At 53.6% G+C, this 26,132-nt stretch overlaps 1 protein-coding gene across 4 annotated transcripts in view; it reads left to right on the top strand.

Annotated features, from left to right (window-relative positions):
- The window catches only part of ABCA2 (ATP binding cassette subfamily A member 2), an 86,743-nt gene that overhangs the window by 13,105 nt on the left and 47,506 nt on the right, over window positions 1-26,132 (top strand). For all 4 annotated transcript variants that reach the window (XM_090022776.1, XM_090022774.1, XM_090022775.1 and 1 more), the window contains exons 2-9: window positions 15,007-15,100; window positions 19,774-19,885; window positions 21,448-21,614; window positions 22,355-22,482; window positions 23,987-24,091; window positions 24,521-24,706; window positions 25,104-25,322; window positions 25,682-26,004. In XM_090022776.1, the coding sequence (XP_089878902.1) occupies window positions 15,007-15,100; window positions 19,774-19,885; window positions 21,448-21,614; window positions 22,355-22,482; window positions 23,987-24,091; window positions 24,521-24,706; window positions 25,104-25,322; window positions 25,682-26,004 (1,334 nt within the window). The remainder of the gene's footprint in view (window positions 1-15,006; window positions 15,101-19,773; window positions 19,886-21,447; window positions 21,615-22,354; window positions 22,483-23,986; window positions 24,092-24,520; window positions 24,707-25,103; window positions 25,323-25,681; window positions 26,005-26,132) is intronic.

Below are 26,132 nucleotides of genomic sequence, written 5' to 3'. Positions count from 1 at the left end.
GAGTTCAGAACCTCCCTCCTGTCAGCCCCCTCCCGCGGCTGGGGCCATAGGATTGCTCTCTATATTGTGGGAGTGCTGTGATGTCCTGGAGCTGGACCCATGCAGACGGGGGCCGAGGCGGCCCCAGCTCCCCGAGCTCCATGTGAAGGGACCCGTGTCTGAGCCAGCCCGTGTCTGCGAGCTTCCCCCTCCTTCGGCAGCGCTGTTCTTGCTAGGCTGGCGTTCGTTGCTTGGAAACCATTGTGAAAAATGGAAGGCCAAGGTTGCTGTTGCAAAGCCGGGGCCCCTGCTGGAGGTGGGCACCCCTGCCTCTCCTTGCAACAGGGCTGGGGGCTGTGCCCCAGCACCTGACTTTCCAGCTGCCGCTTGCCTGGCAACTCAGAGCTGTTGCCATGGTAACCCAGCAAGGTGAGGCCTTGCCTCCTTCCTGTGCAAAAGCAAAGGATCAGCTGGATGGGGGTGGGGAGGGAGCATTTGGCTTGGCTGCCCCCCGCCCCCGTGCTCCCACTGCCTTCCCATCCCTGCAGAGGGGCCTGGGCACCACCCAGCTATGTCTCCTGCCAGCTGTAAGGTGCGGGGTGGGGGCAGAGGAGGGCAGTGGTCTCTGCTGTCAGCAGGGATTGTCCCGGGTGCCAGCTCTTAGCCCAGGCATGTCCAGACCCTGCAAAGCAGGGAGGCTGCCACCTCAGGATCCAGCTCCCCTGACTGGCGAGATCTGGGACTGGTAGGAAGCAGGTGAGCGGAGGGTGAGGCCTGAGTGCCCCAGAGATGCAGCTGCCTCCTGCAGTGCCCTGTGCCGGGTGACGCTGAACCCTATAGTGGCTTCGAAGGCTTGGAGAAGAGAGGCCCGAGGGCCCCTAGCCCACCTCCCCATCCCTGCACAAGGCTAGTTCAGCAGCAGCTTTCTTGGCAACATTGCCAGCAATGGCATATTCTCCCCCGTGCTCTGGTCTCTCACTTCTATAGGCAACCTCCCGGCCCCTTGCCCCCGGGTCTTTGCAGTGCAAATACCCCCGTTCTCTTGCCCTCCTCAGGGTTTGCTCCTATCCCTGGCTTGCTGCTTAGCTAAGCTGTCCAGACCCTTGGATTTGTCTCTGCCTCAGCCCGGGCGCTTTAGCCCTTTTTGTTCAGATCTTACTGCTTTTTTTGCCTGCTCTACATCCTTCCCACTGTCCTGGTCCTTGTGGCTCAACTAGGAAACCCGTGCGCTGGACTTCATTGCTGTATTTGGTGTCAGTCCTAGAACACAGGTGGCCGTAAATGGCACCCAGGCCAATCCTCTTTCTAAGAGTGCTGAATAAATACTAGTGCTGTGGTCCCAGCAAGCTGCTGAGATGCAGTGCTGGGCTAGATGGACGCGTGGTGCATCCCAGTATAGTGTCTCTCTTTTGATTCTTGTGTCGTTTAGCTCAGTGTGCTATCACCAGCTCCAGCAGTTCAATAATCTTGGGTTCAGATCTGCTTCCTTGACTGCATAGAAACCAGAGGGAGTGATGGCTGGTGCTGATTGCATTTATGTGTGGCACTTGCTGGAGCTGAGTTGGGTGCCCTGCACTGCTCCACTGACAACCCGCAGCTGAGCCCCTAGATCTTGGAGCTATTATTGAAAGGTTCCTGGTCAGCCTGTCCGTATTGGGCCCTTGCGTATTGCAGGAGCTCTTGCCCTCACCTCGGACCTCTCTCCCACCTGGCAGTGATGTTGGGGGACAGATGCCATTCGGGGCCTTGCACCCCTAGAGTTGGGGGGGAGGGGGAAAGCCAGGAGGCAGATTTCACCTCTGGCTAAAAGCTGCAAGACTTGTTGGTTGGGAGGCAGAGGTGGTTGGAGCAGTATATAGATTTTCTTTGTACATAAATAAGCCTGGAGCTGGCTGGCCTGAACCTGGGGAGAGGTGATCAGTGCTGATAAGCAAGTCTGTTCCACCTGTCCCAGCTGGTGGCATGTGTGAGCTGGGGGCTGGGCCCAGCTGGCACCTGCCTTGCCTTTAACAGCATTGCTTACTGCAGCTGGCTGGTGCGGCCCTCCTTGCACCAGGGGGTCCCTCTGCCTCTCTCCTTCCTGCTCCCTGTGGGGCGGTGGCTGTCTCCCCTGTTCCTGCAGCATGCCCCGCAAACCTCAGCACCATGTATGAAGTGCTGGTTACTGGCCTGTGCTGCGTGAATGACAAGATCATGAGTCCAGATGGGGAGCATGGGGGCTGGGTGTCCTGTCTCTGAGTTGGGTTTGGTCCTACATGGGGTTAGCTGGAGCTGTTCTCCTAGGTGCCTAGGACACTCCTGCAAGCCTTGTCTGCAGGGAGGTAGGAAGAGCTGAGTGCATGGATGGGGGAGTTATTTCCTACTGTCTGCTCTGAGGCCTGCCTGGCATCATCAGGGCTTATCTCTCTCTCTCCCCCCTCTAGTAGGGCTGCAGTTTTCCCTAGTTCTGCCAGGTGCCAGTGCTGCACCTGCTGCTGTGGTGCTGATCTACACCATCGATAGCAGAAGCCTCAAGTCAGGGCTGAGGGCACCAGCAGAGCTGGGCTGGGGGTGGGGGGGGGAGAGCTGGGACTACAGTAGGAGTAGGGCTGTGGGTTGGGGCTGAGGGGTGCTGGCAGGGCTGCTGGCTCAGCTCCACCCATGCTACGCCTGGGTCCAGTCTGCACTGACTGCCTCTCCCACTGGCAGGCACCTTGACTTCTGCCCTGCCTCCTTCGAGTGCTGGGAAGTCTCCCCCTCCACCTGCCAGGGCAGGTTCTTTACCTTAGGTAGTATAGTGGGCATGACTCCCACCCAGCCTGCTCTACACCCCCTTAGCCCTGGTGAAAGCAGTCTGCAGTGCAAGGTGACAGAGAGCAGGTCAAGGCCCAGGGGCCCTGACCGGCTGGAGGCTATGGGGGTGTTGCTGTAGTGCAGGTGCTGGGAGCCCAGGCCTGGGGGTTGGTTTTGCCATGTAGAAGGCCACTGATCTCACTGTGTAAATGCTATGCTTGAAATCTGCAACAACAGCCTCCCCACCCTGCCCTGCCCAGCCCAGGGCTGCAGGGACACTGGCCCCAGTGTACGTATTAGGCAGGGCTGGCAGAGGGCACAGACCCTGAATGTTTTGCAGTAACAGTGACACAATTGTGACCGCAAGTAAACAAGGGGAGGGAGGGAAGAGCAGGGCTGAGGCTGGGGACAAAGGTGCTGGGCTGCTGCCAAGGGAAACAATGGTAAGGGGGAGGAAATGTGGGGAGTGCTGGGCCCTGCCATAGGTGGGCAGGGTGTGCAGGCTGGGATGCGGAGCCAGACGTGCAAAAGGGTGGATGTTAGTTGTGGGCCACACTAGCCTATCCCTCTCCATGCACTCCCATCCTTGATCCATGCTGGCAGTGGTCACAGTCCCTTGCTTTGACTCTGTGACCCTGCCCTCCACTCCCTTGCCATTTGTTCTGTCCTTGTCCCCTGAATTTAGCTCCCCGTCTTTCTTTTGGCCACTTATGAAGAGAAGGTGCCTCCACCCAGTATTTATGGACCAGATGGGTAGGAGGCACTGGACTGGGTTGCAAGCTGCTTCTCTCTGGTCTTGTTCCAGCTGTCTTCCTCCAGTGTGGATTACCTTGTCCTGGGCCCCCAACTCCTGGAGCAAGATGGTAAAGCAGAGGTCACCCCACAGTCTTGCCAGCCACATAGTAGGTCCCCTGGCATTGGCTCCCTTTAACAGAGGACTTGCTGTGACACTCCTCGCTCTTCTTGTACACTCTCCAAGACATGGGCACTGGACGAGTGTTGCCACAGTATGAAGGAGCCAAAAGGTTGGGTATGTCAGGTGTAGGTGCTTCCCCTTCCCATGGGATAGAGCAATCTGCCTTGGGACCCCTTCACTCCTGCAGTAACAGCACAAATGCTGTTGTGGAGCCCAGCTGCTCCATTTGCTAGGGACATGTCCTTTGGATGGGGTGGACAAAATGTGGCCTGGGGGCTAGATGCGGCCTGTCAGGCCATTCTATCTGGCCTGCGGGGCCCCTAAAAAAATTTAGAAAATTAATATTTATATGCCCCTGCCTGCCTATCATGCAGCCCTCAATGGCTTGCCAAAACTCATGTAGTTTCTGCGCTAGCCATGAGGGCTTCTGCATGGGAGGGCTGATCAAGAGACCAGAATGGTGACAAGGGGCCGTGGCATTGGCTTGCTGTTGTTGCAGTATATTCCCATAATAACCTTTACTCTGCCCATGTTGGATGGCACGGTTTTTCACTGTAACTATCACTAGTTGAGTGGATGACTAAATCTCAGTGCCAGATGGATTAAATCAGTATTTTTTTTGTGTGGGCCTGGGAGTGGGTGTGGAGGAGGAAATATAATGTCTGAAATAGAAAGTGATCTCTAAAGTTAATCATAGCTGTGTGTCAGATGCTCTGTGTTTTTTCATTTTTCTGCATGCTCCTGAAACTTGCCTAATAAGACAGAAGGACCCTCTGTGGAGTAATAGCTATGTATTATATTACAGTGTCTTCTGTCCTGCCTGTTACTTTGGGTGAGCCTGTGTCTTGGATAAGTTGCAAGAATATCATTGCTGGGGATGTAATTATTCAGAAAGAGAATAGCAGATCTCATTAAGCATAGAACTACATTTGATTAAGGGGACTGGAAAACCAATTTTGTACCTGCTGGGGCAGAGTTAAGGATGTTGATGAGCTGTGATCCTGTAATTGTCCTTCTGTGATGTTCAGTGTAGACCCCAGCTCCGTATCTACATTGGACACCCTCAAAATAACCTCGTAAGTGAGGCTTTGCTGGGAAGGGTCTTGTTTATCCAGCGAAATGTTGAGCTATTGAAGTTGAGGTGCTGAGTGCCCTGATCTCCCACTGGCTTTTAATAGGAGTTGTGGCTGTTGAGTACTAATTGGGGCTAAGCCGTTGTAGGGGAGGAAGGAGGAGGGAAAAGACGAGATCACACAGGGGGAGAGAGAAGAGAACAGAGGGGGAATTTAATGTCCCCAGCTCCTTGGATGTGCTGCCATCCCAGGGAAGCTTGAATCCAGATCTCTGCACCCTGTGGGTTGGGCCCTAGCCCTGCTGATCTCTGCTTCTTGACCCTGGTGTGGCTTTCTTTTCACCTTGGCAATACACATCTCTTGCCCATGTCCTCTCTCACGGACTGAGTGGCTGACTATGGCTCCCTGAAGATTAATGCCCCTCACTTCTGACCCTCCAAAAACTGCACATAAGTTCATAAGAATTGCTGTTTACTGGGTCAGACCATCTTGCCCATTGTCCTGTGTCACAGTGGCAGAGAGTGGATACTGAAAGGGAGAGTGAACTGGGTATGACCAGGGCTTTTTTTCCCCACCGGTCCTCTTATTTGCAGCCTCCAGGATTTTAAGGTCTAAGAAGTTCTTATTCAGAGGTCTCCTGGTTCTGACTGTATGCATGAGCTGCCTCCCCTGACCTGGGGTTGTCAGACAAGGCAGGTTAGTTGCCCAAAAATGATTGTCAAAGAACTTGTCACTGCTGGGGGAACCTATGCCATGCACAGTCTAGGCTGGGGAGCCCAGGGGACAAAGCAGGTACCTCTGTCCAGTCACTGCTCTTAGTGCAGTGGGTAAAAAGTGAGCGGCAGTGATGGCATCCGCCGTGCTTGGCCAGATCCTTGCACTAGGGTGCATTGCAGTGCTCAGGGAAGTGTGCCTGGAATGTGAATGGGGTGGGGTGGGGGAGAGGACACAGCATAGGCAATGAGATCTGATGCAACTCACATCACTGTCGAGGTGAGCAGCAGATCAGGATCTTGGGCACGTTTCACTGAAAGAAGCCCTGCTGTCAAAGCTGTGGGTCTCCTTTCTGGTGTTCTGTGAATGCCATGGACCTTGCTGTACCAGAGAGCATGTAAATAAGACCCTGAGGTCTCCCATTGTGCCAGGTGCTATACTGGCAGGGAATGAGAGCAACTCCCAGGTAACTTGGGCTCTGAACAGACAAGGTGATAAAAAGCAAGGAGAAAACACGGCACAGAGAGGGGCAGAGGCTGCCCAAGATGCCAGCCTGCTAAGCAGGTATCCTTCCTGCTAGCTTCCCACACCCACCACCTCTGTCCCTTCCTTTAGCTTGCAATGGGGAAGTCCCTTTTCTTTTCTGTGCCTGTTTCCTTGTTTTGGAGAATGCACCTTCACCCACTGCATCAAACGTTGTCAATCTGTTGAATTTGAGCAGGGGTGGGAGAGGGATGCAAAGAGCTGTACCCCACCAGAGAAAAGGGACTTGCATGCATATCTTCTTTTTAGGCTTGTCAGAATTATATATATTGTTACAAAAATATTATTTGTTTTAAATAATTTTGACGGATTTATGATTTATTATTCAATGTTTATTTCTAAGCATTTATTTTAACGCTTACATGTTTTAAATTTTCAGGATTGTGCCACTTTAATTATCCACTGAGACAAACATGTACTATAGAAGTGCCACCAGCTGAGTGGCAGAGTTGTCATCAGTCCTGGCTCTACTCCCTGTCCATAGCTCCCTTGTCTGCTTTGTTGCTTCCTCTTTCTTTGCTCCCAGTCCCCTGGGGTTCCTGGGAGTTGCTGTCCAAGCTAGTCAGCATGGTTTTGCAGGACTGTTCCCTGTCATCACACATTCCATCAACTTTTTTTTTTTTAATGTCCCCTTTTCTATACATTTTGATTAACGATGGAAATATTTTTTCATTGGTCTGTGAGCGTGAGGTGAAATTGTTGTATGTCAACGTTTACTGATTTTAAAAAAAAATCAATTCCTGCCAAGCCTACTTTATTTTACAGCTCTAATATCCGGTGCTCTGCCCTTCTCTGAGCACCAGATGCCACATCTGCTCTGGGGTGCATTGGCAGGGGGTGAGTCACCCTTCCATGACTTCAGCTGCAGCCAGTCAAGGTCCGTTTCTGTTCTGGTTGAGTGATTGCCGCTGGGAGGTTGGCTACCTGCATTTCAAGGAAGTAAAGGCAAATCCTGTGAACAGTGGTGGACTGGTGATGGAAAACTGGAAGTCCTGTGGGCATGCCAGAGGTTGGGGGGGGCCTCTGGTTGTTGCTGAGAGAGAGTAAGGTGCCTCTTGCATTGCCTTGGTATAGAACTTGGGACATCTTTAAGTGATGTGCGAAAGAAAACAAGGAAGCCCATGTCTTACTGGACTTTATTCTTCCTTTCCTTTATGGTGCATGAAGGAGATCTGGGAAAAGGTTTTTCTTAACTTATGGCTTTAAAAGAAAATTCCTTGCCCATGTTTTACCAGATGTTCCCTAAACAATATTGTTAGCCTCTGAGGAAGCTAACACGAATGTGCAACTTTTCATTTTAGCCCATCACTAATCAAAGCTTGCTCTCTTCCATGGAACTGTTTTTGGCACACTGGGGTTTTGTAATGCTTAATTAATTTCTGCAAAGCACTTTTAAGACCCTGGGATAAGAGTCTTGAGAGGAGTAGAGGGTATTATTGATAAAAAATAATTGCTTCCCATCACCCCTAAATGGCCAAGTAATTCAAAGCAATCATTTGGTTTTTAAATACTCTCTTCACTCTCTTAATCTAAACTTACACTCCTGTTGCTGGTTTGGGACTTGCTATTTTCATTTTCAGCTTCTGGCCTTTAAAGCCAACTCTAACCTGTTGGGGAAGAGCTGTTGCAAAGTGGCTTGCTTTTTGATTTGATTTGTGTTTGGAAAACTCCTTCCTGGTCCCTGAACTCCCGAGTAGCTAAAGAAAAATAAAAATGTAAGCTTTTCTACAGAGAATTGGTAAGGGCCTTTTGTGGACCAATTCCAAATGAATGCAAGTATATGGAGGAAATTATGCCTCGGCTGTGCCCCCAGCACTACAGACATGGTGTGATAGTCCTTGTCCGCTCAAGGAAGCTCTGCTGATTTTAAGTGTGCCAGGGGGACTCTGGAAAAAATGTTCTCAGTTGGACCAGGCTATGTTGGGAGCAACGGTAGGGCATCCTATCCTAACTGATAAAGCTGGGCCAGCAGAAGTCCATAGGAAGTGCAGCTCTGGAATCTGTGTGGTAAGAGTGATTTAAAAGGGGCTTAACCGGGTATGCTCTTAACCATATTGAATTGAAAATAAAACCCACTGTTCCCAGGTCTGGAGACCTGATGGATTTGGAGCAGCCTGTGATAACTTACGATGGCCCAGGAGGCACAGAATTCATAACGTTTTTCCTTTGCGTATCTAGGGCGTGATTTTGCTGCAGCTGGTCAAGAAACGCCCCAGGAAGGCCTGTCCAATCCTGCCTCCGATTGCTAGAAAGACGCAGCAGTTTATTCTGAAGCTCTGACTCGGGTTCCAGCTTTTGCCAGCATACATTCACGTCCAGACTCTTAACATTTCTGGGCCTCTGATTTGTGCAGGGGGAGGGGGGTCAAAAGTCTCGGGTGGGCTTGAATGTGGGTAAATCTCTGCTAGTGGGCTTGGGCAGAGAGCATCAGGCCGGGTCAGCAGACCTCAGGGACTTGCCATTTGCAGAAGGTTGCCTGCCCATGGCTGTGGGCATGTATGGACTGTGAATTGCTCTGAAAGCCGTTTTCCTTTATGCTGGGCTGTGTTCCTTCAGTGACCTCAGACTCCCAGTCAGCTGTCTCCTTTCACATGTGGGAGCGCTGAGACCTGGTGCGTGGCAAGGTGTCTAGCAAGCCAAATAGCTCCATGTTGGTATTCTATTATAGATGGTGAAACTGAGGCACAGGAAGAGGAGGGACTTGCCTAAGTCTCAGTGAGCACCTTCCAGCATCACTGTCTTGACTCCTATTCTGGCAGGGAGACGTGGCTGCAGGGGGCCGGGTGCAGGCGGTCAGTGTTGGGTGAGGGAATGCAGGGAGGAGCTGCCCAGCCACGCCAGCGCCAGCGTGCGCTGCACCTGGAAAGAGCAGTGTGCAGAGCTAGTTGGGCACGCCTGGTGTGACAGTGCTGAGGGCCAGCATGTGAACTGGGGGAGCCACAGGCTGAGGCAGGGATGACTGAGCATGTGGTGTGGAGATGGGTTGCCTTGGGGACCTACACCAGGCCTCTTTGCTTGACGCGCTCCCGCTGTGGCTTGTGGCCAAAGGCGTTGCAGCAAGAGGTGGGCATGTGAGCAGTCCTTGGAGGCCCTGACAGGCAGCTCGAGTGATCCAGAGATCCGCTGCTTCCTGAAGTGGTCTGTCAGGACTTGCAGGCACTGAGTGTTGCTGTGAAGGGGAAATGCCCCTGGACAGGACAGTGGGTACCACAGACTTGCAGATCTCTGAGACGCCTTTTGCAAACCCCGCTGTTCTGCAGGAGTTGGCATGGATGGTGCTTGGCCCTGGCTCCTGGGAGATGGCTGCTTCAGCCTGGAGCTCTTTAAGCTAGCAGGGGCTTGGCACGAGGCAGCAGTGACACTTGAGGGCTAGGAAACGGGGCTATCTCGGTCTCTGCCTGCTGTGGGGCTGGAAAGGGGGATATGGCCTTTCTGTCATCTGCCCAGTATGTTATTTGGCTTGTTAGTGTTTTCCCCTAGTCCCAGAGCTCCTCGTCTTCCCTGAAGTGGAGCCTGTGAGCAGATCACTGCCTGCATCCTCCACTGCTGCTGGGGGTTAGAGCAGGTCCCGAGCTGGGTATGAGTCAACAGTATAAAGGTGTTGCAGAAAGTCACTAGAATGGTAGGTTATATTAGCATCAGTGCCATGCATGAGTCACGGGAAGCGATCCTTCTGCTCAGTTCAGGACTGCAGAGGCCTCACCTGGAGCACTGCTTCAAGAAAGATGTGTGCAAACTGGAACGAATCAGGTGGAGAGCAAGAATGGTTGGGAGGACCAGGATTGATTGTCTTGCAGAGGAGGAGACTGGGAGGGTACCCTTCCATATACTTGAAGAGTGGATTCTACGTATTATCTGTGACTGCAGGGGACAGGACAAGGACTAATGGTCTGAAATTGCAGCAGTGGAGATTCAGGCTGGATGCTGGGAAGAACTTCCTGTCTGAGGGTGGTGAAGCACTGGGACAGATGATTAGGGAGGCTGTGGATTGTCTGTTGTGAAAGCTTTTAAGTGCAGGTTGAACAAGCACTTGTCTGGGATAGGTTAAACGGGTGATCCTGCCTTGAGCAGGGGGCTGGACTAGAGGTGACCTCCTGAGGTCCCTTCCAGCTTTTCTTTCTATAAATCTATAGAATACCAAGGCAGTGGGTTCCCATGTCCATGGGCTGGGCACCCTGCAAGCACCAGTTTCCTGTGGCGCCCCTTACTTCTGCAGATCCCTCACTGAGGGCATGTTGACCTGGCACCTCTGGCATGGCGCGAATGGAGCCCTAGTAGAGTTGGTATTAATCTGTGCCCAGGATCTCAATGGGGCTTCGGTTTCCCAGAAGTGCTGTCTCCTGGAGGCATCAGGGAAGTTGATGATGTATTAATTTTTTACCCCCATCTTGTTTTCTCCCCACCCTGACACCCTTGATGGAGTTGCAGGGAGCATTTGGCTCTGCCCTGCCAGAGTGGGGCTCTGTTGGCATATGTGAGTCTTGCCCTGGGTCTGGAGCACTGGACCCTACTGTTAAAATCCCAAGAACAAAGCCAACCAGTAAACCTTATCTCTGCAAACCCTCGCTGTGGCTCCACCTGCCATGCTGCCTGCAGGCCCTCCCTGTAAGTGGGGCTCCGTCCGTACTTTCTCCCACCTCTTTGTTCGAGGTCCATACGGCACAACTGGGCCCCGACTATTGGCTGTCATCTGGAATACAGAAAAGCCTAATGTTGCTCCTAGGTCCCTGGGCCAGTCCTGTGGAAGACGCTCTCTTGCCTGTACCTGGAATCCGGAGGCCCCTCTGCTTTCAGCTGTGCTGGGCCTGTGCATGCTATTGGGGTCAGGGATTCCTATGGATTTAGTGTGATTTACCATATGCTGTTGTCAAATCCTGGCCCCCGGTGGGGGGGGGGGGGGAGGGGCAGGCCCTTTCAGCTAGCTAAATGCTGCTTCAGCAGGGGGTGGAAGGTAATTCTTGGCCTCTGCAGCAATTTGAGGTATTAGCTGCATCTCCAAACAGCTGGGGAATGATTTGCTTCAAACCAGTTCCCTACCCCCACCCAAACCCTCTTCCTCTAACTGCAGTTGCTCCTCAATTGAGAGCAGCTGCAGCTTACCCCACCACAGGCCAGGAGGCCAGCAATGGGTTATTGCAAAGGGGCAGGGAGGCTTTTTCTTTGCAACAAGAGAAGAGAGGCGCTAGTGGCCTCAGCCTGCTGAAAGAGAGCTGAAGAGGGGAAGCCAGTGAGGAATCGTGCCCTGCCTTTACTCCCTCCGAAGCTCAGCTGCCTGTATGATTTCTCCACTTCTTCCCCTTTCATTCCCCCCTTCCCTTCCCAGTCACTCAAAGGAACATCCCGCCTCGTCCTCCCTGTCCCTCAGGGTGCGTGTGTGAGACTGCTCCCTACCATCAGAGGTCTGCAGCAGCTGCCTCTTCCTCTCTGTTGCTGGTTTAGCCTCCCAGTTTCACCATAGCAGATAGGCCTTGATCTCTGCTGCTGCAGACTCCCAGAGCTGCAAAGATGCAGGGACCAGGGAGCATCATCCCAGTCCTTGAAGTGGAGCGCTTGGCACCTGGGCCTTGCAGCATATGGGGATTCCTGCTCTGCCGGGGATGTTTCATGTGGCCACAAGGAGCAGCTAGGGGAGTGTGGTAGGGACTGCGGGTTCATTAGTGCTTGTGAGCAATAGGAGAGGCAGGTGCTTTGAATGGGCTTGTGGGCTCCATGCTGCTCGTTGCCCTCTTTTCATGAGGATGCCCCTGCCCACAGCATCTCTCTCTGTACATCCCCTCAAAGAGCACACTGGAGGGGGGGTGCTATTTGTCCCCCATGCCACACAGTGGAAGGACACCGGGATTATGTGAATACTGGCAGCTCTGCAGCCCGTTCTGAGCTGGCCATGGAGTGCTGCCCCCTGTCCCCGTGCAAGCTCAGGTGCTGCGTGAGGTTGGCCTGTCTGGGTGCTGTCAACTTTCCACTGGGTTTCAGGATACCAGCCGGCCTGTCTGGGGGAGGTGTAGTCCTGAGCTCTGCTGTGCCAAGGAGGCAGAGGGAGGGTGGCTGGGCGTGGGGGTAGGGAAGACGCTGCCTCAGCACAGGCGGCCCATGGCACGGGGCCTGTCAGAATATCTCAAGGGTTGGTGCTTATCGGGACATGAATTTGAATGGGCCGGCCTGGCGTGACAGCAGCTGCCCTTTTCAGCATGCATGCATGCAGAACGCATTTAACCCAATTAGCAGCAGTGCCACTCCACGTCTACCTTCTGGGTGGCAGCTGCCTGCTAGTGATTCAGCCCCCGCCAGTGTCTGCTGTGATCCTGTCGCTGCTTGCAAGCTACACGGGGCCTGCCCAGTCTGTGCTGTGTTGGGAAAGTGCCCATGAGAAGCCAGAGTGGGGGGTGCCTTGGACTGAGGTCAGGACAGGGAGCCCCCTCATCTCATGGAGGTTAATGTCAGAAGTTGCTGGTCTCAACCAAAGATCTCTGGGCTTCATGTGGAGGAAAGGGAAGCCTAGGGAGGCTAAGCCACTGGAGTTACCCAGCCTGCCTGATGCCAGATGTCTATCTGGGGTGGTAGGACAGCCAGAGCCATGTGCAGGGACTCTGTAGCTGGCTGGTGCTTCTTAGTGCTGTATATTTGGAGGTGGAGTGGGGGCGGGGAGGGGGCAGGGCATCATCTCTGGGTTGTGCTGTGAAAAGGCAGGTCTTGCCCTGGCTGTTGAGTGTCACCTGTGCCTTCAGGAGATTGCTGTGGGGCTGGTTCTGCCCTCTGCATCTGAAGTTTGTGTGCTCTGAAGGTCCAACGTCTCTGACTGTAGCACCCACCACAGTGTGCCTCAAGGGAGCACAGACTCCCATTTGCGCCTCAACGTTGGCTTCCCATTTTGACACCACATCACATTTTTCATGGGCTTGCGATTTCAGTTCAGGGCCCTTCTTTGCTCTACTGCCCCCCAACTCCACACTCTGGCCAAACTTGGGTCATCTGTGACCAAATTCAGGTCTGAAAACCTTATCCAAGACTCTCCAAGCTGTATTTGAGAGCTGGGGTCACTGATCCCCTTAGTTTTAGTGGAACTTTAAAGCAGCTGTGCAGATTCTCATTTCCTGCCTCTGTTAGGGGAGCTCACTGCATTACAGAAGCTGTCCACGGTGGTTCAGCGTCTTGCTATGGGCTGGAGCAGGAGCCCTGGGCTCAGGCCTAGTGGGTCTGACACTGACTTGCTCTGCGGCCCACAGCTAGATGCAGTTCTTCCTGTGCCTCAGTTTCCCTCCCTCTGCAAGGGGAGTTAATATCATTTTGCCCTCCTGTACTGCCTTCCAGCCAAGGATCCTGCAGCCTTTCACCTGCATTACCTGTGTGACAGGTGAACTTTGCACACCCCACTGCAGAGAGGAGTGGACTGGCACAGATACGAAGGTCAGGCGTTTGGCCTAGATCAACACAGGGAACAGAACTAGAGTTTCCTAGCTGTCAGCCCTATGCTGTAACCACTACACTATGCTTCCTGCTCTGTGCACAGTGAGAAGGAAATGAGCCTCTGAAGAACTAGATACTGGGTCACCAAAAGGTCATGAGCACACTGCGATCCCATGGCTGCCACCAGAAGGCTGCCTGGCAAAGGAGCTGGGCTGGCTCTGGCCCCTCCTTGCCTTGCTGCTGTGCAGCTCTTGAATTAAAGCGCACAGACCTGCTGTGTTTACTGCAGCTCCTTCGTGACGGAAGGAGGGGGCAAAGCAGCCTGTGACCCCAACATGGAGCTGGTGCTTCCATCCAGCCTGCTCCGAGGACTGCTCTGAGCTGCAGGTGCTGCGTGTGTTGTCCTTCCCTTCCAGCCGCTCCTGGCTGAGGCTGAATCATCAGCCTGAAGCCAGTCGTGAGCTGCTCTCTTTCTGGCTGACAGAGGGCCACAGGCCTGGCTTGCCTTGTTTCTTTCTGCAGACAAAAACACGGGCATCTGCATCCTTACCCCACCTATGAGCTTGCACGTGCGTGTTCATAGCCATGCACAGCTGGCTTCTGTGGACATCTGAGCGTGACTGTCCATGTTCGGACCCCCCAGCTCAGCTCGTGCAGGTCAGTCAGGAGTGCTGGCCAGCCATTGCTGACCTGGGCTGGATTTGACCTGCATCCCAGGGCTAAGTGTTTCACACCCCAGGCCCAGTCCAGAGCCACTGGATTTGTTGTGGCCCTGGATGTTTAAGGCCACACACATAAGCAAGGGCTCTGCACAATCTCTGCTAATGTCTAACTTCCACTCCTGTGTGCTGATGAGATTAGCTGCTGCTGGTCAGGGCTTATTGATCCACCTGCTGTACACAGGAGCACAGGTGCCAACATAAAGGTTGACAGGCTGCCCTGTGACTGCATCAGCCCTAATTGCTAACTGCAGCCTGCAAGCCTGCCTCTCCTCCTCTAGCACCCAAGAAAAGGGGTGCTTCCTCCTCCCTCCCACACCCTGCAGTTCCCCAGCTAGTTTAGTTCTTGAGCAGGTTCTTCCTGTGGAGCAGAACGAGAGGATGAAGGACCCCATATTCATCCTGCTTGAGATTTGTGCTATAGTCTGAAGTCTGGTTTGTGACAGCTGAGAGGTTGGTTCTGGGTAGGGTGACAATGTCCTGGATTGGCCAGGACAATCCCACGTTTTGTAGGCTGTCTCGGCATCCCAGCCACTAGAGAAAATGTAAGCAAAAATCCTGTATTGGTAGGAACCTGGGAGCTGCGGGGTCAGGGTATGTGCGTGCTTATGTGCACACCGCGCTGTCCCACCCAGCCCTGCTCCTGGGAGCTGGGAGCCGAGGTGTGTGCATGTGTATGTGCATGCCTCTTGTTGTCCATCGCCCCTATCTCAGATTTACCTGAAATAACGATGTTCACCCTAGTCGTGAGGAAATAAGTAGATTTTAGTTTTCTTGAAATTACTCCCTAGATGGGCTTTTACAGACCTGGCAGGGTTGGGGCAGACGGTCTGCCTTGTGGCATCTCCCTGAGCTTCATGATACCTGTTTTGTCTCTTCTTCCTAGTGGGTGCTGGCGTTCGAGATCTTTATACCCTTGGTGCTTTTCTTCATCCTCCTGGGGCTGCGGCAGAAGAAGCCCACCATCCCAGTGAAGGAAGGTGAGTGGGGGCAGGAGGCTGTGGGGAAGGAGGTGGGATGCTTTGGTTGGGGAAACCTCAGCTTTAAGGGGATTAACTGAGAGGGAAGAACCTAGGTGGCAAAAACCCACTCATTGCCTCCATCATGCCTAGCTGAGCCTTCAAAGAGGCCTCAACTGGCCCAAGGCTCCCACATTGTGGGACCTGCTGGGCTTCTGACCGAGGCCAGGGTGCAAGGCCTTGTGACCCCCTGGGCTAAGACATGTTCAGTAGACTTGTTTGCCCGGTCTGCTCAGCAAGGCTCTGGGGCAGCTCTCCGATAGCAATGGGGGTGTCTGGACAGCAAGAAACAAGCAGTCTGTCTCCTCTTCCTACGTTGCCTTTCTGGAGTCGCTTCTTGCTGTGGTCCAGCCTGGGCCACGGCTGCTCATCAGGGCAGCCTTTGAGGGCTGCCGCTGAGGGGAGTCTGACACCTCTTATGCCCTAATTGGCACCATTGGACCTGACAGCTGATAGTCTCCTGGTATCCAGAGGTACAGTTCTCCCACAGTTCCCTGGGAAAAAGTATGGCTCAGCTGACTGCGTGGCTGTTTCCCCCTCCAGTCCTAGTGACGCACTGTGGGGAAGGGGGTAGCCCTGTTGTGCAGCAGTTTTGTGGGGGCCCACTGGTCTGGCTGAGTGGCAAGGCTGCTGGCACCTGAGCCAGTGCCAGTCTCCTGCGTTAACTTGGACGTGAAGCTATGCCTTAGTTCAGTCCAGCCTGACTTTCAGTCACTTTCCAATGATGGCCAAGCCAAGCACTCCAAGACCTTGGGGTGGGCACTTTCAAGGATTCTTCCACTGCCCATGTGGGTAAGAGCTGCCATGGCCCCATTGGAAAGACAGCTCTAGCCAAGTCCCAGGTATGTGGGAATCAGCCTCTGGCTGGTAGGAAAGCAGCACTGCAAGGCAAGGCACCTTGGGAACTACCCACAGTCTCTGGCCATCTCACTGGGGCCCTGGTGTATGGGGGCAGGCATTGCCAGGCCAGACACTGTTAGCAGCAGGGAGTGGACAAGCAAATAGGAATAGTCACTGCTGAATGCAGGGCCAGGCAAAGACTTCCAGGATGGCAGAAAAGGGTGGGACAGATAGCCCACATACCCTTTCCTGTCCCCTGCATGCAGCAACCCACCTTCTCCAGATCCATTCTCTCTGCATCCCCTGTTGACACCTGGGGTTACTTGGGGAAACCAAGTGGGGGCTTTGGATACCATTTTGTTTTGGGGAAGGGCAGGGAGAAGCATGAAGAGCAAGGAGTGCAGGAGCAGAGGGGAAGCACCTAAGCATGTGTGAATGTGCTGCTCTGGGAGCAAAAATGCTGTGGTGCTGGGTAATGGTGATCTGAGCCTGTGTTTCAGCTATCCCTCGCACTGGGCTCCAGTGCTGCACGTAGAGGGGTTGTTGGCACCGACGACGAGGAGCACCCTGATGCCATGCTGTCACCGTGGGTCTTCGAGCTGTGACTGTTCCCATTCTGGTGTCCCCACCTGACACGCGCTCTTTTTGTTTGTTTGTTCTGTTTTGTTGTTTGTCTTACGCTCTCTTTCTTTTCCCCACCGTCACCCCCTGTCTTCCATGCTGCTACTGCATGCTCCAGTCTGTAAGTTGTTGATTTGGGTTGGCGCTTCCCCCTCCCCCACCCCCAATCCTGCCAGCAAAGTATTCTGGGAAACAGCAGCCATTGGCCCAGCTTTCTTGACTACTTTGATTAACACACTGATTTACTCCCCTGCATTTGTCTCCTTGGGACTGGTGATGATGAACATGTACAAGCATACCACAGCCACACAAATGCAGGATGACCCTGTGCATGTGGTCTGCAGCCTATACTGTGCTATTGGATACTGACAACTTTCCCAGAATCCTCCAGTGCTGGCCTGATGTAGCTTATGGCTACAATGCTCTTTGGCTATCTTCCTCTTTCTTTTTCTTTATCTTGGACCCCTGTTATGTGGCCAGGCTTTGTCTGAAGTTTAACACTTGCTGAACCTGGCTGTGGCTGCCTGGAGTTATGGCCGGGTTTGGTTTGGGCTGTGCTAGCATTAAAAGAGGAGGAGCTCCTGCCGTTCCAGCCGTGGAGGACAAGGAGCTATCGTGGACCACTGTGCATGCAAAACAAGGAGCAGCTATGCCCTGTCCCAGCCTGCTCCCCCTTCCACTAACCCTTGAGGCACTCTTCTACCCAGGATCAGCATTTAAGCACCACCCAGTCTCTCTGCCACACTTTTTTGTGTGTGCATCTTGGGCATATTGGCCAGAGCCCTTCCCATGGGTTTGTCTGTGCCATGATGACAGCCACTAGGGTGACCCACAAAGAGCATAACTGTTTCCCACATACATGCAGCCCAGCTTGTACTTGCAGTCTTTATCAGCATGTGCTTCAGTTGTAATGTCCAGAACCATGCTCTATGCAGGGCTTTGGGATGCTGGTAGATGCCACCTCCATGACCAGATTGCTTCAGCATGGTCCAATGTGACTATAGCATGTGGATAGGCCCTGGTATAGATGGTCTGTGAGATATATCCCAGAGAAGGAGAGCTGAGATGTGCAACCTTCATCTGTTCATATGAATCTCTGGTTTATAGCATGACTTATCCCAGAGACTATCCCAACCCAATGCTCCTATGAGGGTTTTACCAAGCATGGCTGTTCTGGATGTGAAGCCACAGGGTGCACACACTTGTATGTCTTGCCTGTTATTTCCTGTGTGGTGCAAAGCCCCTTCCCATCAGACCCTTCTGGCTTGTCCTAGATGCAATATCACGATACTGACATTTCCTAAATATGCTGGTGCTGCTACAGGCTGCTGACCTGCCTAATTTGCTCCTTCCCACCAGAATCTCACTGAATCTACATCCTGCATTGGATAGCCTGGTTGAGGTTTGGCCCCAAAAGATGTGGGCCTACATGAGCATCTTCACCAGTCCCTGCTTCTTTGCATTTCCATTAGGAACACAGCCCTTTCTTCAGCCTTAGTTCCACTGTGGGTGGTGTCAAGGCCTGGGGTTTGGGGAAGGTGGAATATCTGGTCTGCCCCAGTTCCCATGAACTAGAGTTACTGTTGTTGGCCTGATTCCAGCTCTAGCCTGTCATGAATGAAGTAAAACAATGATGACCCTATTTAAGGCAGTCTGGAAGGCTGTCTGATAGGGAGGCTTTTCCCTTAGAAAGATTCTGCACCTAGTGGGAATAAGGAACGTAGCATTAAAATGAAAGCCTGGCCTAACGGATTCCTGGTTAATGCCCTAACAACTCTTCCACCATTATTCTGCCTGCCTAATAGAAGGTGAACAATTTTCAATGCTAATGCTTGCCAGGGGACTAAGCAAGCCAACGGCTTCTGTACTCAGCCCCGACCCTGGCCCTGCTGTCTACAGCAGTGCAGTGGTGGGGTCATGCTAACACCTCCGACTCATTGGCCTTATTTAGTCCATCAAAACTGGCACGCTAGGCCATGGTGGAAAGAAGTGCCAGCCAAGCCTAGCTGTGTCCCTGGGGGGCACTCAGTGTGCGTTATCAATGATCGTGGTGGGAAGCCGCTGCTTGCTAATGGCCTGTGTTTAATCAGTGCCCTCCCCCACCTGGGGCCCATTAGCGCACACTCGGCAGCACATTTGTTCCGCTTCTTAAATTTGAAATATTGGGATTGTGCCGGGAACGGCAATTGCATGACGACGCTGGGGCCTGGAGAGTAAGGCAGTTGGGGATGCTCCCTCGGCACAGCCTGGTTGGGTGGGGTGGCTCTGAAGACCTTGTGAGCATGGGGCAGAGGGCTGTATCTTTACCATACCTGCCTGATTAGTGGGGCTAGGGGGAAGGCTGCCTGTGAGAATATTCATCGAGGATATAGGTGCCTTGATTGATATTCTCGGCTCTCCTCTGTCTTCTCCAGGTCTCCCTCCCAGTTGCTTTTTTTTTCCCTGACCTGCCTCAGTTTCTGCTTCTTATGAAAACTCCCATGTTTCATCTCCGCCAGCCGCAGACTGAGGGCCCTGGTGGGGGGACGTGGGGTGGTCCATTTGACAGGGTTTGGGGAGTTTTTAGTGCTGTCGGTTACTAGCCCGTTTCCTAACCCAGTGTCCCTGTTCTTCCTCCTCCTCCTCCTCTCTGCAAATCAAACTGTGTCTGAGATTCACTAATGGGCTGATCAGAGCAGCCATTGGGTTTGCAGTTTCTGTAGGGCAAATGTCAGAAGTCATTCCACCAGCTTCCTTGTCCTCAGGGCTGGAATTGGTAGGCTGTATAAGAGCTCTGGGGAAGCAGAAGTGAATATGGGTCCCCACACACCTCTGTCTAGGAGTGTGGTCACCTCTCTGGTGTGACCTGCTGTGCCACGCAGGGGAGATTGGTTCTGGTTTGGTGTGGGGAAGCAGGAAGTGCTTTGTGGTGCCCAGAGGCCTGAAAAGCAATGAGACCAGAGAGCAGCCCCATAGGACAGCTAATGGAAGACCCTGCCAAAGGAAGTGGGGCTCCATGACCTCTGACCTTTACCCTCTGACCTCCTTTGACTTGATGGAGAAAACTTATTAGCCAATAACCATACTGATCTAGCACTCATGCTTCTCTCTTGAACTCGGTGTGTGTCTCTGTCTTCTTCCTACCTTGTCTCCCTGGATCTTCCCTCTCTCTCGTGCTGTGTCTCCCTCTCCAGCTTTCTACACAGCAGCCCCTCTCACCTCTGCTGGGATCCTGCCCGTGATGCAGTCCTTGTGTCCTGATGGGCAGAGAGATGAATTTGGATTCCTCCAGTACTCCAACTCCACGTGAGTCCACCCCTTCTCTGCTTGTATTTTTTCCTTGGCCATGACTGCCCGTCATGCATGCATGCACTGCCTAGCTATGGATTTAAACAGAAACTCTTTTAATACTTTGTGCTGTAGCAGGCAGAGGAGAGTCAGCTTCATGGCTAAAGCATAGGACCCCAATATAACTTGTGTTGCCTGCTCTGCTGCTCACTTCCTATCCCCAGACCTCCGATGCAGTGAGGCTGCTGGCTCCCCCCCGACCTCCACCCCCATTTTGCAGAAGAGCTGTGAGGATTATTTGCTCAAAAGCCACTTTGAATCTCATGTGATGGAGATTCCTGCACGAATACTGTGTATTATCAGGACTAAAAGCATTTCTAAACTTTGTTCTTTGCCCTCTCCTGGCATTGGCTGGCGGCATGCCTTTTCCTCTGAGGAGGTGAAAATTATGCATCACTTCCATTTGCTGAATGTCAGGTTCAAGTTGGTTTTGTTTTCTGTTTCACGTTCGCCATGACGGTGCCATGACCTGTGGTCCCAGATGCTGCCTCAGTGCCTTGGCCTCCAGCCTTAATGGCCCCTCTGCTTTCCCACCTAGCTTGGCTTTGCTTTCTGAGCTTCTTCCATTCTCAATCACTGGGGCTTTGGTTTGTCTCTAGACTATGGTGAGAAGGGATCATCTCACCAAGTTTCACATTTGTGTCGGTCTCAAGCTGTGCGTCACAGCAGGGGAAGAGCAGGTTGTTTGTGGATGTGGCCTTCTGAGCATGAAATCTTGTCCACTGATGCTGATCTCATTGAACATTACAAATGGTCTTCCATTTGTTCCTGGCTGCATTTATCTACTGTCTTCTCCCCTCAATACGCTTCCCTGCCCAGCCCCCCTGCCAGTCATTGGGCTACGATCCCCATTCAACCCATTCATCAGTATACCCCGCTGGCTTTCCCCTTCCCCTGTATTCTGCAGGGGCTGCAGAGCTGAGCAGAGCACTGCTGCTCTGCTGGGGCACCGGGGGGCCTGGGAGAGCTATGCAAGGAGAGGGGCTGGCAGACCAGTGCCCAAAGAGGGGACCCGGACAGCTGTCTGGCTTCGGGAGTCCCACTTGTCACTGCTGACTCAGGTCTGCTTGACTGAATGCAGATGAGGTTGCAAGCTGTTGCTGAATGAGTCACAGCATTTGCCTCAGGCTGGCTCCAGCAGAGTGTAGAGGGCAGTCAGGAAGGGCTGAGCTGTACAACCGGGGGTGTGCAGTGAGCCAAGGACATCTGTCTGCTTCCTGGGATAGTGGAACCTGCATCTGGTGGGGTGAGGACACCCTGCTTCTCTCCTGTGGCTGACCACCCCTCCTTGAATCTGGGAGAACAGGGAATCCCATCCAGCAACATGCACATGCTCCATTACTCGCCTTTTGTTGGTGGGGGGGAGGAAGAAATCTTGTTTACTGACACATGCTCTAGTGCCAACCCTCTCACCTGGCTGCGTGTTTGCCTTCCTTCCTGGCACTTGTCAGCCTGGCTGCTTGCTGGCAGTGGTGCTGTGCCCCATGGTTCCTTACGCCAGCCTCCCTACTTGCCCTCAGGGTGACCCAGCTCCTGGAGAGGCTCAATGAGGTGGTGGAGGAGAGCAACCTGTTTGACCCAGACCACCCAGGGCTGGAGGAGGAGCTGGAGTCCTTGCACCATCGCCTAGAGTCTCTCAGCAGCAGCGAGCCCAGTTCCATGGAGACCCACTTCAGCAGTCAGGCAGGTAAGTGCAGGCTGCAGGTTCAGTCCCCCCATCTCTCCTGATGAAGCTGCCTGAGGCAAGCCAGGGACTTAGCTCCAGTAGTGGATGGGGAATACCTGGGAAATAACCACATTACTGATAGCAAAGCCCTCAGGGCAAGAGGTCTGGTCCTCTGAGTCCAGATCTGTGTCCACATGTCTCTGAGCCTTCCTGCAGACCTGAGCATCAGAGCCAGGGATGAGGCTTGAGGCCATGTTTGACCATCAACCGGAGATTGGTTGAGAGTGGAAGGGGCACTTGCATTCTGGGCATCCAGGGAATGTAACAGAGTGGAATATGTTCATGCACACCCCGAGTGAGGCATTTGGGTGTATATGGGGCCATAATCATCCACAGCTTTCAACCTGTGGAACCTGCCAGTCCAGAGGAGAGCTGGGCCCCATGATACCTGCCATTGAGGTTTGTTATGGAAGCAGCACCCTCCCTCCACCCCCAGCCCCAAATTACTAATTGCTTGGTGATGGGAGGAGAGAGGGCAGATTCAGTATCTTTTGGAGAGAGGGCAGATTCAGTATCTTTTGGATGATGATGATGAATTGGGCATAGTAGCCCCAGCATTCCTGGGCATGGCTCTCCTTCCAGTTCAGTGGTGCTGTCTCTCTTCCCCAAGTCTGAGCAGCACCCTGTTGCAGCCACTGTCCATCCCAGCTCCCTTGCCATGAGCCATGAGTCTTTAACCTGTTCCTCTCATTTCCCATCAGCATCTGGCTTCACCTTGGGCTCTGCAGCAAAGGACAGGAACGAACTTCACCACTTCCTCACCCAGAATCTCTCCCTGCCCAATGAGACAGCTGAGCTGCTGATGGGCTCCAACGTCAACCTCAAGGAGGTACATGCCCATGCAGGGAACCCATCTCTGAAGAGTACCGCTGCAGTGCTAGAGCATGTGGAAGCCCTTGAAGCCTAGTCCTCCTGGGTGCTGGTCAGAGAGAGTTCCCTGAGTCTGTAGATGCTTAAACCAATCCCAAATGAGCCCTTTATCTGCACTGGCTAAGGCAGTGGTTGGCAGTGTCTTGTGGTGTAGGTCAGAATGGCCCAGCTGTGGTCCTAGGCAGGTCATTGCTAAGGCCTGTTTGCTGTCACTGCTTCTCCCTGCTGCTGCCTCTTTCCACCACCCAGATGTAGCATGGCCTAGGAAAGCTCCCATCCTCAGTGTGATGCAGACAAAGCCCCAATTGCTGAATACCACTGTGGTCCCCCACCACTGAAAATCCAGTGCTGCAGGCTGCATCTATTGGTTCTGTGGGCTATAGGATGTTGACCCCTATGCGAAGCTGGTGTGAGGCAGTAGTGCAATACCTGTTCATAGATGTGTGAGGGTTGCGGGCACTGGAATGAGCTGGAGTTTGTTCATTTCTTAATCTTTGGTCAGAGTCTGTAACAAGGCTTGTCCTTCCCCATGGTGCTTGCAAGAGGAAACAGGGGTCAGGGAACCCCTCTTACACCTGGGAGAAACGAGGCAGAGTGGGGCATGGCACTTATTTACCCAGGTAGCAACAGCTGGATCTCTTGGTTCCTGCCCTATACTGTACATTGGTCCACACTGCCACCATGGAACTGGGATGGACAGGGTAGATGGAAAGATGTCTGCTAATGAGGAGTTGCAGGTGGTCTGGATTGCCTTCTGGAGGCAAGATGGAAACCCCACTTCAGACAGTCAGGCTTTGGCTGGGGAGCCAGCTACGGGGTATGCGGCCGTGGCTTCATGTGGCGCCAGCTAGATCTTATCTCTTTGTGTCCTCCACCTAGCAGCCATTTGATACAATGGCACCTTTCCCTTGTCATGTCTCGGGCAGCATATGGCTTAATGGCACCCATCAGCTGAAATGGGTGTACCCTCCTGGGGTGAGTGTGGGCGGTGAGTGGAGGTGGCTGGGTGACCTGCATCATGTGGCTACAGTGCTGTGGCTTGCTGTTGCTGGTTTGCCACCCCCACTAGACTGAACAGCTGGTCATGGACTGATGGTGCAGGAGGGATGGTTCTGCAGCTGCTTCTCCTAGGGTAGCTGAAGTCCTGAGTAGAGGGAAGGGTCCCCACCAGTCTGATCTGTGTAGCATATGCCAGAGGACCTCACATGATAGATGCTTCTGGCTGGGCCAGGACCTGTCCTTAAGGAAGATGTGATGGAGAGCCCACCACTTCCCTGTAGTTCCATGGCTGATTACCCTCCCAGGGTTAAAATTTCATGCCTTCTTTCAGACTAGATTTCTCTGGATTCCAGATGATGGATTTTGTTCAGCCTTGTCTTGACTAGAGCCTTTGGCTTCAGAAATCTTTTCCCCTTGGAGGTTCTTGTAGACCACCATCAAGTTTCCATGCTCTCCCCTTGCAGGTGTATCGCTTGTTTTTTGGCTCGTCTCCCCCTTCGGCAGAGGATGTCCATGAGAAGGAGCCGTGGGACCGCTTCAGTGCTGGGGAGAAGATCCTCCAGCTGGAGGTGAGGAGGCCCCTGGCTGTTTCCACCCTTCCCTGCATCTTGGGGTGGACAGTGCACGAGCTCACTTTATCTCCAAGGCCTCATAGTTGGGTAAGGCAGACGCTGCCTTCTCCAATCACTACATCAGAGTGGGATCCAGGTGCCGGATCCAGCACTCCAGCCTTCTCCCTGCCCTGTGATGGCCTTTCTTCCTGCTTCTCCCTGAGCTCTCCTTGTACCTCACCTGTGGCTGGTTAGAGCTGGAGGCTGGGAGCAGAGAAAGCTGCTCTTTTTCTTTTGACTGACTAGAGCTTTGGAGTTTGTGTCCAGAACATGGGATTTGTGTCCGTCAGCTCTGTCTCACCTCATCCTCTCCAGTGCCTGGTGGAGTCCTCTTTGTTCCACAGCTGACCAGCCGTCTCCCTCGCCCCTTCCCCCTTTCTGTTGCAGGAGAGCCTCCTGGGTGGCTGGAGGAACCTGAAGGAGGGGCTGATTCACAGGGCCCTGCGGAACCACACGCGATCGATCCACAGGCAGGCCCTGCTGCACCTCCTGTCCCAGGCCCTGGGCCTTGTTGGCTCCCCCTCTGAGGCCTCTGACTCCTACAGCCCCCAGGCCTTCGTGAAGGAGATGGAGGTGAGGGGGTTCATGGAGGAACATGAGGGAGGTAGTGTGGGGCTCAGCTCTGGTGTAATAGGGTTAGGAAGCACACAGCCCCACGCTGGAGGGGAAGCACCCCCCAGTCCATTAATGGGTTTTTGGCTAGGGCTGCTACCCTCAGCTGTATCTTGGCCTGCTCTTTGGACTGGGTTTGGTGACTCTCTGGATTCCCCATCTTGGCTCACGGCCAAGTGCAGAGTGTAAGTCGGTGACAGCACTAGGAATGGATCCCTTCAAGTGCCTTGCCCTGTTTTCAGCCTGGTTTTTAGAAGCCATGCTAGTGTCCCACCCTGACCCAGGCACCGGCACAACCGGGGTTAATGATGCCTGCCTCCTGGGCAGGGGAAGATGATGTGCCTCCTCTCTCCCACAGAACATCCTTTTCACGCCGTCAGTACTGGAGCAGCTGACGTGTGATCAGAACCGGGGGGAGCTGAGGCGGATCCTGACCATCCATGACAGCCAGCGGCCCTGGCTGCGGGGCTACCGGGCCTTGGTCTGCAATGGGAGCGCTGGCATCCGCAGGGAGCGCTTTGCCCAGCTGGCCACAGAGCTCAAGGAGCAGCTGGACACACACAAAATCGCCAGTAGGGTAAGTGCCTGTGGTGCCAGGGCTGCCTTCTGGGCTCCTCCTCCCCCCTGGCTCCCACATCGCTCCTCTGACATGCCTAGCACTGACAGGATTTGGAGGGGCAACTGAGACCCCATGACTTGAGGGAGTGGCTGACCCTGGCTTGGTGGGGGAGAGCTGCAGGGAAACCAGGCATCTCCACACAGGTGACTGCCCTGCTCTGGGGAGTGAGGATGGGGCAGGTACCCAGCCCTCTGCAGACCTATCATATACACCTCTCTGAATTTCAAGTCAGTGGGCAATGATAGGTATTAGGTCCCCATCTCTGCCCTGGGGAGCCCTGCAAGCTGCTAACCCCTCTCCCAACCTTGGTTTTACAGCTGAAGCTGGACGAGGTGAACAGCACGGCTGCCCAACACCGCCTCCATGCCCTACTGGAGGACCTCATGGAGATGGAGAAGGTTCTCAAGGATGTGGACATCCTCTCGGCTCTGGCCAAGTTGCTGCCTAAGGGTGCCTGCGCCAGCAAAACTCCCCCACCTATAGCCAACAGCACCAGCTGGGGTGGGAACTCCACAGCCGGCACCAACTCCACCGTGGAGGAGGGTGAGGGCGAGCCAGTTGGGGAGAACCCCCAGGGCCAGTGCTCGGCCTTCGTGCAGCTCTGGGCAGGGCTGCAGCCCATCCTGTGTGGGAACAACCGGTAAGACTTTGGCTCCTGAAAAGCCCTACAGACCTGGGCAGAGTAGGCAGGGATGGGGGCAGGGGGCACTATGGGAGCTGAGGTGTGGGTTGGCAGAGGACAGGATCAGAGCAAAGTGACTTGGCAGT

This window comes from Crocodylus siamensis, chromosome 11, assembly GCF_052110815.1.
Source record: "Crocodylus siamensis isolate JL-2025a chromosome 11, ASM5211081v1, whole genome shotgun sequence".
NCBI classification, from domain to species: domain Eukaryota; kingdom Metazoa; phylum Chordata; order Crocodylia; family Crocodylidae; genus Crocodylus; species Crocodylus siamensis.
This window is presented reverse-complemented; position numbering and strand designations above follow the sequence as displayed.